General features: G+C 40.0%; 1 protein-coding gene across 3 annotated transcripts in view; it reads right to left on the bottom strand.

The window, feature by feature from the left end:
- Window positions 1–1,594: 1,594 nt before the first annotated feature.
- Window positions 1,595–13,346, bottom strand: part of erich2 (glutamate-rich 2) — a 256,997-nt gene continuing 245,245 nt past the window's right edge. For 2 of the 3 annotated variants that reach the window (XM_043693703.2, XM_043693704.2), the window contains one exon: window positions 1,596–4,442. In XM_043693703.2, the coding sequence (XP_043549638.1) occupies window positions 4,291–4,442 (152 nt within the window). In that variant the 3' untranslated portion in view covers window positions 1,596–4,290. Of the gene's footprint in view, window positions 4,443–13,346 lie in introns of all 3 variants that reach the window. The other variant, XM_087989049.1, reaches the window with a different exon arrangement.

Genomic DNA, 13,346 nt, shown 5'->3' with positions numbered 1-13,346 from the left:
ACGCTTTCCAAACACTCTGTCCTGTATTGTGTTCTGGAGACTTTAATAGCCGCTCCTAAGTTATCCTTTTTTTTTCATTTTTTCATACTTTTCTGTGCAGTTGAATCCACCTCCACAGATGTTAACCTACTGCTTGGTTTCCCATTGGTCATTACACTTCTTGGGATTTTACCCTTCCATTCCCCCTCACTTTCTAGTTTAAAGTCCTGTTGATCACCCTATTTATTCTTTTCACTAGAACATTGATCCCAATTTGCATGTGGCTCAGGTAGAAATCCGGAGATTATAACCCTTGATGTCCTGTTCTTTAATTTAGTTCCTAGTTCCTAATAATCCCTAAACAGGTTCACTTTCCTTGTCTTGCCTATGTTGTTTGTCCTGACATGGATCATAACAACTGGATCCTCCTCCTCCCTGTCCAATATCCTTTCAAAGTTGAAACTTTATTGCTGGAACAGCACAGCAGGTCAGGCAGCATCCAGGGAACAGGAGATTCGACGTTTCGGGCACAGGCCCTTCTTCAGGAAAGCCTGTGCCCGAAACGTCGAATCTCCTGTTCCCTGGATGCTGCCTGACCTGCTGTGCTGTTCCAGCAATAAAGTTTCAACTTTGATCTCCAGCATCTGCAGACCTCACTTTCTCCTCAATATCCTTTCAAGCCAGTCAGAGATATCCCTCACTCTGGCACCAGGCAGGCAACATACCATGACGGACTCTTGATCCTGCTTACAAATAATGCTATCTATTCTCTATGATAGAATTCCCTACAACTACCACTTGACTTTTTGCCCCCTTCTCTTGAATGGCCTCTTGTATGATGGCTCATCCTCCCTACAGCTCTGTCCCTTATCCACACAGGGAGCAAGTACCTTGTACCTGTTGGACAAGGTCAAGCGCTGAGGCTCCTCCGTTCCTGAATACAGGACCTCTCTATCTGCTTCACTTGCAGTCACACCCTGCTGTCCCTGGCCACGGACCGAATTTGTGGTACTTAATCTATGAAGTGTGACTGCTTCCTGAAGCGAGTGGAACACCTCTCTGCATTAGCATCTGGTGTTAGATTGAAGGACAAGCTCTATCTGATGTGTTCAAGAAAATCATGCAGTTTTAATCTCTCAAGAGTTTTTTCTACTTGTCATCGTGATTTTATTTTGTTTCTATGATTTATTCTGAAATATGGTCATGACTTCCCAAATGTTGGGTGCTTACATTCAGAGAAAGTGAGAGCTGCAGATGCTGGAGATCAGAGCTGAAAATGTGTTGCTGGAAAAGCGCAGCAGGTCAGGCAGCATCCAAGGAACAGGAGAAGGGCTTCCTGAAGAAGGGCTTATGCTCGAAACGTCGATTCTCCTGTTCCTTGGATGTTGCCTGACCTGCTGCGCTTTTCCAGCAACACATTTTCAGCTGCTTACATTCAGGATTAGGAGCCAGTTTCAATGATACATGGCATTTATACCCAGGTCACAAAGATGGTCACCCATTGCATCACCGCATCACCCAGTTCCCCTTTCTGAAAAAAAACTTTGGTGATAGTGTAAAACAGGTAAGATGAGGCTGACTGCTCCCCAAACCTGGCTCAAATTTAATGCTATTCAATGGAAAATAAATTCAGAGTTTATAATATGTGGATAATTTGATATCACAAGTTTTGAACAATTGCCATACTTCCCCCAATAAAAAGATACATCATGAACTACAAATGAAACAGTAAAATATTGGAATAAAATACACCATGACACACAGTCTTGATAAGGCAGTTCCTCATACCAACTATCTGCTTCTTACAAATATATTGAAACATTCCAGTTCTCAATCCAAAAGCATTTTTCACTAATGAGTCACATAGATACTGGGCCTGCAGAGTCTTCATTTGCCTAGAATTGATTAATCTTTAGTTAGGAATGTGGATAAGATTGTCTTGTCTGTAGTGGTCAGCAGCAATAATAAATTCTAGAGAATTTTGTACATAATTTTCAGTACATAGCATATGCATCTGAAAATACAAGAGTTTATTTACACTGTACAAGGCTGAATTACATACTTTTTCCCTCTATATGAAAACAGAACATTTGTTCTTGCCTGAATACAAGTCAATTGACCCTGATAAATAAATCAACTCAAACACAGAGGGAAAACCAGATTTTAGTGAAAAAAAATTAGATAATTGTGACATGATAGACCTTATATGGAAAGTATTCAATAATGTCACTATGTACCTTGGTGCCACAGATAGGAAATTTAAAGCATACTCGTGCAATTCAATGTTGCTAATAACATGAATGATGCAAGATATTTGCTTAGTTTCATTGCATGTAAACAACTTCCCAGTTATTACAAACCTTTTTAGTGTTCACTCTGGATAAAACCAAAGGATTCTGCTGTAATCACAAACAAACTTAAAACTGTTACATTACAACTTTCAAAAGATATTCATTGGAAAATGACATACAAGGACTTGGGATACATATATTTTAGTTTTCATAAAGGCGAAAAATCATAATTAATCTTGAAACTTTCAAATTATAATTTGTAAATGTGACTGACCAATAGAATAGTTCCAAGACATTTTTTAGCTTGTTCGTGGATTACCACATTACATACACACATGCACATTGTACATGCATACATGCATGTACACACACATAAATATTTCAATATGTCCTTTCTATACTGAATATTGTTCTAATAGCTTCACATTGGAGAATCCAATGGAGATTTATTTAGCCAGATTCTGCAGGGAGGTAAAGTAACATTCACTGAATTGAAGAGACACTAATTGCTGAAGTTCCTCGGGTTAATAGCTATACCTCTGCTGATATTAATTCAAATAGTCCATACTGTTGGCCTTAATAATTCCTCCAAAGTGGCTTTCCTAACATTATTAGTATTCATCATTGTGATACAACGACAAGACAAAACAGAACCAGAATGTTTGTAAGAATGACTGCTCGAAATTGAACAGTGTTGCACTCTCCTTGCTCTTAATCAGATTCCACATTTGTCTGTGTATTTGGGGCACTGCATGTTTTTCAGGCTTAAAATCAGCACTTCTGGAAATTCTGAAATATCCACTTCACATATTCCAGAATATTATTTCAATAATGTTGTATTCATAATAGAAAATTTAGATGAATGTGTGCACATGTGAAACTGCATGATTGGTGAGAAAAAAAGGTGTGTACGTTAGGTAAGTAGTGCATGTGTTTAGGGATTAATAATCAGTGAGCTTCAGGAGCAGAGTGTATTTGAGGAAGGACACGTGTTTGGTAGGATAAGGGGTAAATCTGAAAATTAGGGGCTTTCAGAACTGTAGAAATTGAGCAAACATTCCATTCCTACTCAGTATTTATTCAGTTAAATAATTTTGTGATGAACAAATTTTTGTTGATTTGCCATCTTACACCTTAAAGGCATAGGATCTCTTTCCATGTGGATATTGAGGAAACTTTGAAAGACATATTTCTAATGAATTGGAGACCCTGCATAAGTCGAGATTACATACAAATTGACCATATGTGGATGAATCATAGACAGTTATGACGCACTCTTCATATGAATAAAGTAAACTTACAATACATGTATTTGTCTCAAAATCCATTGTAGTTCATATAAAATGCTGCTTAGACTTCACTGGCTTTCTGAAGTTTCTGTAGTTTTGCGTGAAAGAAGGATAATTAGAAATAAAATTATGGATGTTATCCTAAAGCCCAAGAATTAGGTTTGTCTTTTGTGTTGTGAAGAATCCTCCCTAAAAAGGCATAGTAATAGTGAGAGAACATTGAATTACAGAAAGATGTTAAATTCTGAAGTGGAAGGAGTCAATTAAATGACTTAAGCTAAATAACCTACTAAACCTATCATGTAATGGCAAGAGGTAACTTATACATTATACTTTCATTTGTTTTGATTTTTGTTCAATTTCTGCAAATATACACGGAACGATGTTTAGGATTCAAGCAGGACTTAAATTCTAGACGACTGGAATAGAATCTTAAACATGATGAGTTGATAGAGTCAACACTGTCTACAAAATGCAGAGGTAAGAGAGATCTTGGATATTTAACAAAGCTGAAGGGCTAAATAAGTTGAAATGAAATAAATCTTTGTTTTTTAGGGTTCCTTCTATATTCTGTAATAATCTAATGATGTTTCTAATTTTTTAAGAGTTAATTTTAACTCTGTAGCTGTTGCTGAGAAAAAGGAAATAGTGGCAAAATTTGCTATTTTTAAAAGAAAATGGTGGTAAAACTTGCTGTTTTTAAAGAGACATACTTTTTATCAAAACCAAAATTATGTACTTTCTTCACTTCCAGATGAGTCATTAGACTCCTCGTCTGAGCTTTCACTTTCATCACTGTCTTCATTACTGCTTTCCTTATCTTCATCACTACTGTCACTCTCAGTGTCATCTTCTTCATTTTGATGAATTGATGCAGCTTCATCTAAAAGTAAGGTGTGAATTCAGTTACTATTAGCCAAATGTATACTTACTGCAAATATACTTTTTTGGATGCATTGGCAAAGCAGGGAAAAAGTGTAAAATAGATAGCAAAACTACAACACACCCAGAAGGAAACCTGCATTTTATATTGTAATTATTTGTACAATTAAATATTCATTACTCTGCAATCATTTTATCTTACACTTTATTAATAATGATTGTCTATAACTGTTATGAATAATGATTACATATTTCATTTCTATCACTATTACAATTTGACCCCTTCTGTCATGTTGATTTTTCAATAAACTAATTATCTATGTGAGGTAGAACAGACAAAATAGGCCAGTCAGAAATATGGGAGCAATCTTTGGTGAATATTATACACACTAAAGATGGCCATGATGGAATCTTAAGCTGAAATACTGGTTTAGCTTAAGATGTCCCCTTGATAAGAAATTGAAACCAATGTGGAGAACAACTACTTGTAAACAGCTGATTGTCACTTAAAATATTACTAAGTGCTTAGTAAAGAGGCTGTACATCATTCTGCTAGTTAGTACTTCAACGAACATCCACTCCTAACAGTAAATGGAAAAATTTAGGTCAACTCTGCAGAAACCAAAATCAAGAAAACCAGATACCAGCAATGAGTATTGGGGGCAGGCAGATAAAACATGCCTGAAGTTCCTGAACTCAATACTGATTCCAGAAGGCTGGAAGGTGTTGATAGTCCAGCTTGCTTTGGGCTTTATTGTAAAACCTGCAGCAGACGAGGACACAAATATAAGAATGAGAGCGAGATAGTATACACTAAAGTGACAAATGACCAGAAGATCGGAGTTATGTTCAGTGACTTGTGCAGTGTTCCGCAAAGCGGTCACCCAGTATGTGTTTGGTCTCCCTAATTTAGAGGAGATCACACTGTGAGCAGCAAATACTGCATTCAGTAGACTAGATTGAAAGAACTACCAGTAAATCACTGCTTCATCTTGAAGGAGTGGTTGGGGCATTGCACAATGAGGTGATAAAAGAGCTAGTGTTATAGTTCAATATACCATGGTAAGGGCATGAGGTGTTGTAGGTGAAAGAGAGGAATCAGGGTGTAATTTAGGGAATGGTCCCTTCTGAATGCTGACAGGGAAGGGAGGGAAAGGTGTCTTTGTGATGGTATCATGCTGGAATGGAAGAAATAGTGGAAGATGATCCTTTGAATAGGGAAGCTGGTAGGGTGGAAAGTGAGAGCAAGTGGGAAACAGCGTGTTTCTGGGAGAAAGGAGAAACAGGTCTTAGCAACAGTATAAAAATGAGCTTGGAAGTTCAGGATCAAATATGGCACCACAACTGCCAACAACCTGACCTAACCTGACCAGTGAGATGGATGGAATCCGTAGCAAGAGAACAGTTGGAGCTAGGATCCAAAAGAATGGTTTCAGTCTTCCCACTCTTTATTTGGAGGAAGTTTCTGCCTCACCAGTACTGGATGTCAGATAAGAAGTCTGATAATTTAACAAGAGCAAAAGTGTCCAGAGAACTGGTGGTGTTGTAGAGCTGAGTGTTGTCGACATGCATGTGAAAACTGAAACTGTGCCAAAAGGAGCTGGTGGCTGAGGAGGATCCTTGCCTTCCAGATGGCAGATGCCAGGGCAGGTCCTCTCTAGATAATGCAATTGGTTTTCTTTCCCTTCTTGAATACACAAACAACCACAGTGTCCCCAAGCTACCCAAAATGTGCATATCTTCCCAAGTAAAGAATATGATAACGTGTAACTGTGCCAGGAGGTTATCTCTGACTTGTTTCAGAATTTCAGCAGGGATTCCCATCAGTTCCAAACGCTATGTTATTTTTCAACTGTCAAATTATTTTTAATATTCATTGTTATAGGATGTAGGCATCACTAGTGAGGCAAGCATTTATTGCCCTTCCTAATTAGCCAGACAGCAGTTAAGAGTCAAACACATTACTGTAGGTCTGGAATCACATGTAGGCTGACCCAGGGAAGGTGGCAGATTTCCCTCCCTAAAACGCATTAGAGAAAAAGATAGGTTATTTTTCCTACAATAATTGATAGTGGTTACCCCTTTAGGTTAGTTTTTCATTCAAGAATGTTATTGAATTCAAATTTACCAACTGCAATTTTGAGATTTGAACATGTTAGCAAAACATTAGCCTAAGGCTGTGAATTACTTGCCCAGTGACATTACCATGACACCAATGCCTACCTTCTGCAGCCTTGTTCTAGACTGAGAATATTGCTGAGACTAAGCAATATGGGGTGCTGAGGAATGAAGTTTCCTTTGCCTGAGACTTGCCTTAAACAGAGAGACTAACTTGTATCTCAACTAAGGCAACTTCACTAAGTGAGCGGGAAACTCATTCTCCAAGCCTATATTCATCTTTATTCATATTTAAGGCTGAAAATGTAATATTATACATTGCATTCATCATCCTAAAACACATCAAGTCACTGACTCTGTTTTCGCAGTGCAGCCAGGTATGGGGCTGCTGAGCTCCTCATGCTCTCACTGCCTGGACAACTTTCAGGGAAGAATATCTGAACCTTGGAGTGATGTTGGATCTCCTTCAGGCATGTCCATAACTGATGTATTCACCAATTCTCTCACATGTAGTGTCCAGGGACATGGTGGATAAGCCATGGCAAATGTGAGGTTACAGGAATGGGGTGGTGTGGATAGGATGCTCTTTGGAGGGTGGGTGGAGACTCAATGAGCCAAATAGCCTCTATGTGCACTGCAGGGATTCTACAGGCTAGGTAGATGGAAATGGTAGACAAGTAACAGATCAAATTGAATGGAGAGAAATGTGAACTAAAACTTTTCAGTGAGACAGATTCACCTCAAAGTATATGATAGAAACATACAAATCAGTTATTGTTGAAGAAAAATATATTTTGCTGAAGCTTTACATCTTGCAACCATGAGGACAAATCGGAAGAATTCAACCTGATAAGGGCAAGTTGAAAAGCTTTGATAGTGTGTCCCTTTTTTCAAAAATATTCAGGTTTTGTACTAACAAGTGACTACAAATAGATAGATAACTGATTTTCCATTGTGTTGTAAATGCAGAATTAGAAGATATATTGTTTGATTAGTGCAGGAGAGCTAGATGTCACAATGGAGCTTTGTCATTATAGATCAACATGCAAATTATAAAAAGAATAAATTTCTTACAATTCATTTACTTGAATGTTCACAGCATCTTTGCCTTCCTTTGAATCTTAAGGCAGACAGAAAGCCGGACAGGTTGTCATGGCTGCCATCACTGAAAAGTCAAAGGGGCGGACATGTTGCCCCTCTGCTATGCCAATGTCATAGCTACAGCATGTGCCAACAATTTACATGGCAAACATACTGCAAGTGTTTCAACCAAATTTGTATGTCTGAAAACATAAGTCCTTCATTGAGTCAGGGGGGACTACAATGAGTCAGGCTCTGCATTCAGTCAAGGGCATTAGCTCAAAGAACAAAGAACAGCATAGCACAGGAACAGGTGCTTTGGCTCATTAAGACTCACCAACACGTGATGCCTTTCTAAACTAAAAGCCTTTTGCCTGCCCACAGTCTGTATCACTCTATTCCCTGTCCGTTCATTTTTCTGTCAAAATGCCTCTTAAAAGTTGCTATTGTATCCACCTGCACCACCACCTCTGGCAGCCCGTTCCAGGCATTTGCAAACCTCTGCGTCAAAAAAAATGGCTTCTTACATCTTCTTTAAATTTTTCTCCTTTTACCTTAAACCTCTGTCCCCTTGTAATTGACACTTCCACTCTGGGAAAAAGACTCTGAATATCCATTTTGTTCATGCCTCTCATAATTTTGTAAACATCTATCAGGTTGTCTCTCGTCCTTTGATGTTCAATTGAAAACAAAACAAGGTTGTCCAATCTCTCCTCATAGCTAATACTCTCCAAACCAGGCAACATCCTGGTAAACTGTTTCTGTACCTTTTCCAAAGCTTACACATCGTTCTGGTAATGAGGCAACCAAAACTGTATGCAACATTCCAAATTAGGCCTAACTAAAGTTCTATACAGCCGCAACATAACTTGCAATTTTTATACTTTATGTCCTGACCGATGAAGGCAAGCATGCCATATGCCTTCTTGACCACTTTTTCCACTTGTGTTGTTACTGTGGTTCTGTACGCCTAGATCCCTCTGTATGTTGATGTTACTAAGGAGTCTGCCGTTTACTGTATACTTACTTCCTGCAATTGTTCTTCAAAAATGCATCACCTCACATTTGTCCGGATTAAACACCATCTGCTATTTTTCTGCCCAAGACTCCAGCCTGTCTATATTCTCTATATCCCTGCTGTTTCCTCTGGCAATCCTCCTCCTCACTATCTGTAGCTTTCCCCAATCTTTGTGTCGCTCGCAAACATTTTGATCAGGCTATAATCATTCTCTTCCAAATCATTTATATATATTATAAACAACAGGGGTCCCAGCACTGATTCTAGCAAAACCCTATTTGTTACTGATCTCCAGTCAGAAAAACATCTTTCCACCGTTAGTGTGTATTTTATGACTAAGCCAGTTCTGTGTCTAGCTTACTAGCTCACCATGGATTCCATGTGACTTCATCTTTTGTATCAGCCTGCCAGAGGGACCTTGCTAAAGTCTATATAGACAACATCTACCATCCTGCCTTCATCAATTAGCTTTCATACTTCCTCAAAAAACTCAGTTGAGTTTGTGAGACCTGACTTTCTCCACACAAAGCATGTTGTCCATTGCTAATAAGTTTGTGTGTTTCCAAATGTGAGTAAATTCTATCCCTCACAATCTTCTCCAATAATTTCCCTACCACTGATGTAAGGCTCACCAGCTTGTAATTTCCCAGATGATCCCTGTTGCCCTTCTTAAACAAAGGATCAACGTTGGCAATTCTCCATCCTCTGGGAACTCTCCTGCAACTAAAGAGGCTACAAAGATTTTGGAAAAGGCTCCAGCAATTTCCTCACCTGCTTCCCTCAGCACTATGAGATAGATTCCATCAGGTCATGGGGACTGGTCTATCTTAATGCTTTTCAAAATGTCCAATACCTTATTTTTTATATTGACATGCCCTAGAATAGTAAACATACCCCTCCTGAGACTTACCACCCATCATGTCCTTCTCCTTTGTGACCAATGCAAAACATTTGTTTAGAACCTCACCCACCTCGGACTCCATGCATTAATTCCTTCCTTTGTCCTTGAGAGGACCTACCCTTTCTCTAGTTACCCATTTGTTCTTTATATGTACAAAGCACCTTGGGATTTTCCTTAATCCCCATGGCCTCTTTAATCATGGCTTCTTTAAGCCCTCCTAATTCCTTATTTAAGTTCTGTCCTTCTATCTTTGTATTTTTTGTGGGCACACTCTATCTTCAGTTTCCTAAATCTTACATATACCTCCTGTTACTTTTTGACTTTTCCCTTTTTCTTTCCTCATCTGAATCCAGGAGGTTGACCTTGGTAAGTCCGGCGGAACGTGGGAAACTCAAGTGTGAGGATTGGAACCACTGCATTGGGTTGCAGAGGGGATAATGAGTGTGAAGTGGGGGGCATCTCCTAATCTAAGCGTGGGATCTGATATAGCATGGGAGAGCACAGGGTACTACATTATGGGTGATGGATGGGCTTCGCAAATCACTATGACCCTGGCATAAAGAGGAATTTTCTGAGATGAAAGTGGCTGTAAGAATTGCTAAGAATGCAGGAACAGAAAAGGTGTTGAGGTGTCCTGGTGAGTGAGTAGGAAATAAGACGGCAGGAAGGATCAGTGGCTCAAGGATAAAGGAGGGGTGAGGACATGAACTGGAGATGCTGCATGCAACTGTGACAGCAATTGCCTTGGACATGTGTGCAATGGCAGAGTTACAGTGAGTGAGAGGTTGTGGGAAGAAGGTGGTGGCACTTAAACTTGCACAGTGTAGAAGGATGAATATTCTCCACTACTGGGTGTCTCTTATCAGGAATACTGCACTGATCTGGGTAGCCATCTCTATCCAGACCGGCAGCACCTGGGGCTGTAGCCTCCTTTGGCAGTGTGGAGAATAAGGATCACTATCCTGTTCACCAGGACCTCCAGGATCTTGGCTACGAACTGCAGTGCCAACCTCCCTTTCTCAGCCATCTCCTCTGCAATAACTGTTAAGCAGAATATTCTGAATGGTAGTTCCTACCTTGCAATGCAGTTGAAGGCCAAGGTGGGTCGAGCATTTCTGCCTGTGTGACCATTTGATTTGTGCAGGGTGCAGTGGAGCCTGGATGCATAAATAATGAGGTGAGCAGTGGAAGCTTGCAGGAAAGAAAATCATTATGGCCCATGAAGGGAATCCCTCCATGAAACATCATGAAAATGACACTTAACCAAAACTTGGCAAAATTCAGTTCTGTGCTTTTCATGCAAGTGTAAAAATTAGACATGTGACTGATGCAGGATTAAGTTAGGAATGAACAGTGATTGAAAAATAAGGTGCAGTATGGAGGTAAAGGAAGGAAACAGTTGGGCTCTGCAGAAATTATGGCATTTATAAATAAAATTGTTGCTGGTAAGTCAGTGGAAAAACATTGAGTGATAGATTAAATATTGAAAATTTCCCAAAAGAAATGGGAATTTTGAAAATGTGCTGCAGATGAGTGCAAACCACACACTGGTTCTGAGCAGGAGTTTGGGTTATTATGAAGAAGACAATGAGCGGGGAGGGGGAAGAAAAAGAAAAATCAAGGAAGCAACATTTGTAGGAATATTACATTTAGTTCCAGGGCACACCAGTCTGGGACGCCTGAGTACTGAGTGTCTCTACCACTGGGTATGCTAAACTACTCCTAAAGGCTGCAAATTGTGCGGCAGCCTTCGCAAAACTGTCAATAAGAATCAAGGGGAAGACTGTCTGTTGGTTAGAGTCATAATTGATGGTAGTTGTGGTTGTTGGAGGTTGATCATCTCAACTCCTGGACATTTCTGCAGGAGTTTTTCAGGGTGGTGCTCAAGACCCAATCCCTTCAGCTGCTTCATCAATGATCTTCACTTTGTCATCGGGTCAGAAGTGGGGACGCTTGCTGCTAACTGCACAATGTTCAGCACCATTTGTGACTCCTCACATACTGTAATAGTCTATGTCTAAATAGAGCCAGACCTGAACAATATCCAAGCTTGGGCTGACAATTGGCAAGTAACATTTGTGCCACAAAAGTGTCAAGCATTGACCATTTCCAAAAAACTAGAATCTGGCTATCGTCCTTGATGTTCAACGGATAACGAGCACTGAAACCCCAATTTTCAATATCCTGAAGAATACGGTTGACCAAAATTTGGATTGGACTAGCCACATAAATACTGTGGCTAAAAGAGCAAGTCAGGGACTAGGAATCCTGCAGCAAGTAACTCACCTCTTGATACCCCAAAGCCTGTCTACCATTTACAAAGCACAAGTGACACTGACGGATTACCCCACTTTCCTGGATCAGTACAGATCCAACAGCAGTCAAGAAATTTGTCACCATCCAGGACAAAACAGTGTGCCCGAAAGTCGATTCGCCTGCTCCACGGATGCTGCCTGACTGCTGTGCTTTTACAGCACCACACTCTCAACTCTAATCTCTAGCATGTGCAGTTCTCACTTTCTCCTAGTTTGCTTGATTGGCACCACATCCACAAAAATCCATTCTTTCCACTAGCAGCACCAGCATTTACCATTTATAAGACATACTGAAGATAATCATTAAGGCTCCTTCGACAACACCCCAAATCCACCTAGAAGGACAAGGGCACCAGATATAAGGGAACACCACCACCAGTAAATTTGTCTTCAAGCCGCTTTTGATCTTAATTTGGAAACATATTGCTGTTTCTTCAGTGTCACTGCTTCAAAATCCTGAAACTTCCTCCATGATGACATTTTGGGTGTACCCACACCAAAAGGACTGTAACTGTTTAAGAAGGCAGCTTGCCACGATCTTATCAAGGGCAATTAGGGTTGGGCAAAAAATGTTGGCCTGGCTAGCATCATCCACATCCATATCCCATGAATGAGTTTTTTTTTAAAAAAAGTTGTGCTTAGTATCCTGAGGAAGAATTCTGAAGTGTCTCCAGGAGCTATAAGTAATTTTTTTAAAATTCCATTTTTTGTCACTCTTTGGCATCCTAGTACAGAGGAAACTTAATTATCTGGCATTCGATTATCCGAATATCAGATTATCTGGCAAGATTGCAAGGCCCCAATGCTTGGCTAAACTATGTTGTCTGGCACTTGAATACCTGGAATTTGATTACCGAACAAAATATTGCCTGCCCCTGTCCTTCGGGATAAATGAGGTTCCTCTGTATTCCTGGTTTCAACAATAATAATAATGCACTGCATCCTTGTGAGGGGAGAAAACTTTGCTGAATTTTGCAAAGAATAGTTCCACTGCTGAGCCCAAGAGAAGGTGTTGGTTTTGCATTGGTAGGCAAAGAGACTCCAGGGCAGCATTTTAGTGGTGGTGCAAATTAAGAGGCCGCTTCCAGGGCCATCATCCAATTGAGGATTCTAGCCCAATCAGAAGGCCCACAACTCAGACCTGTTGACAAAGCTATGGCTAGAGGCGGCCATTTATTCAGGCTACAGAATGAAATAGAAGAAGTCTCAATGCTGAGATGCCCTTGAGCACACAAGTGGTTGGCAGGTTATTCCAACACTGGTGACTTACATACAGAGTCGCTCATTAACCAGTACCTCTTTACTGTGAACTCACTTAATGACCACCAGGATTTATTTGACGGTCTCCTGATGAGGTGGCAGGTCCAGTTGATGTGGGAGAAATGTTATTGGACTACAGGAAATATTTTTAATTGCTCCCTTAAATGGTTCAATTGGCCACACAGTAGATAGCCATAGTGTTGAAGCTCCTGC

This window comes from Chiloscyllium plagiosum, unplaced genomic scaffold (genome assembly GCF_037043375.1).
Source record: "Chiloscyllium plagiosum isolate Xiang-an unplaced genomic scaffold, Cpla_swu_hap1 HiC_scaffold_7, whole genome shotgun sequence".
Classification (NCBI taxonomy): Eukaryota; Metazoa; Chordata; class Chondrichthyes; order Orectolobiformes; family Hemiscylliidae; genus Chiloscyllium; species Chiloscyllium plagiosum.
This window is presented reverse-complemented; position numbering and strand designations above follow the sequence as displayed.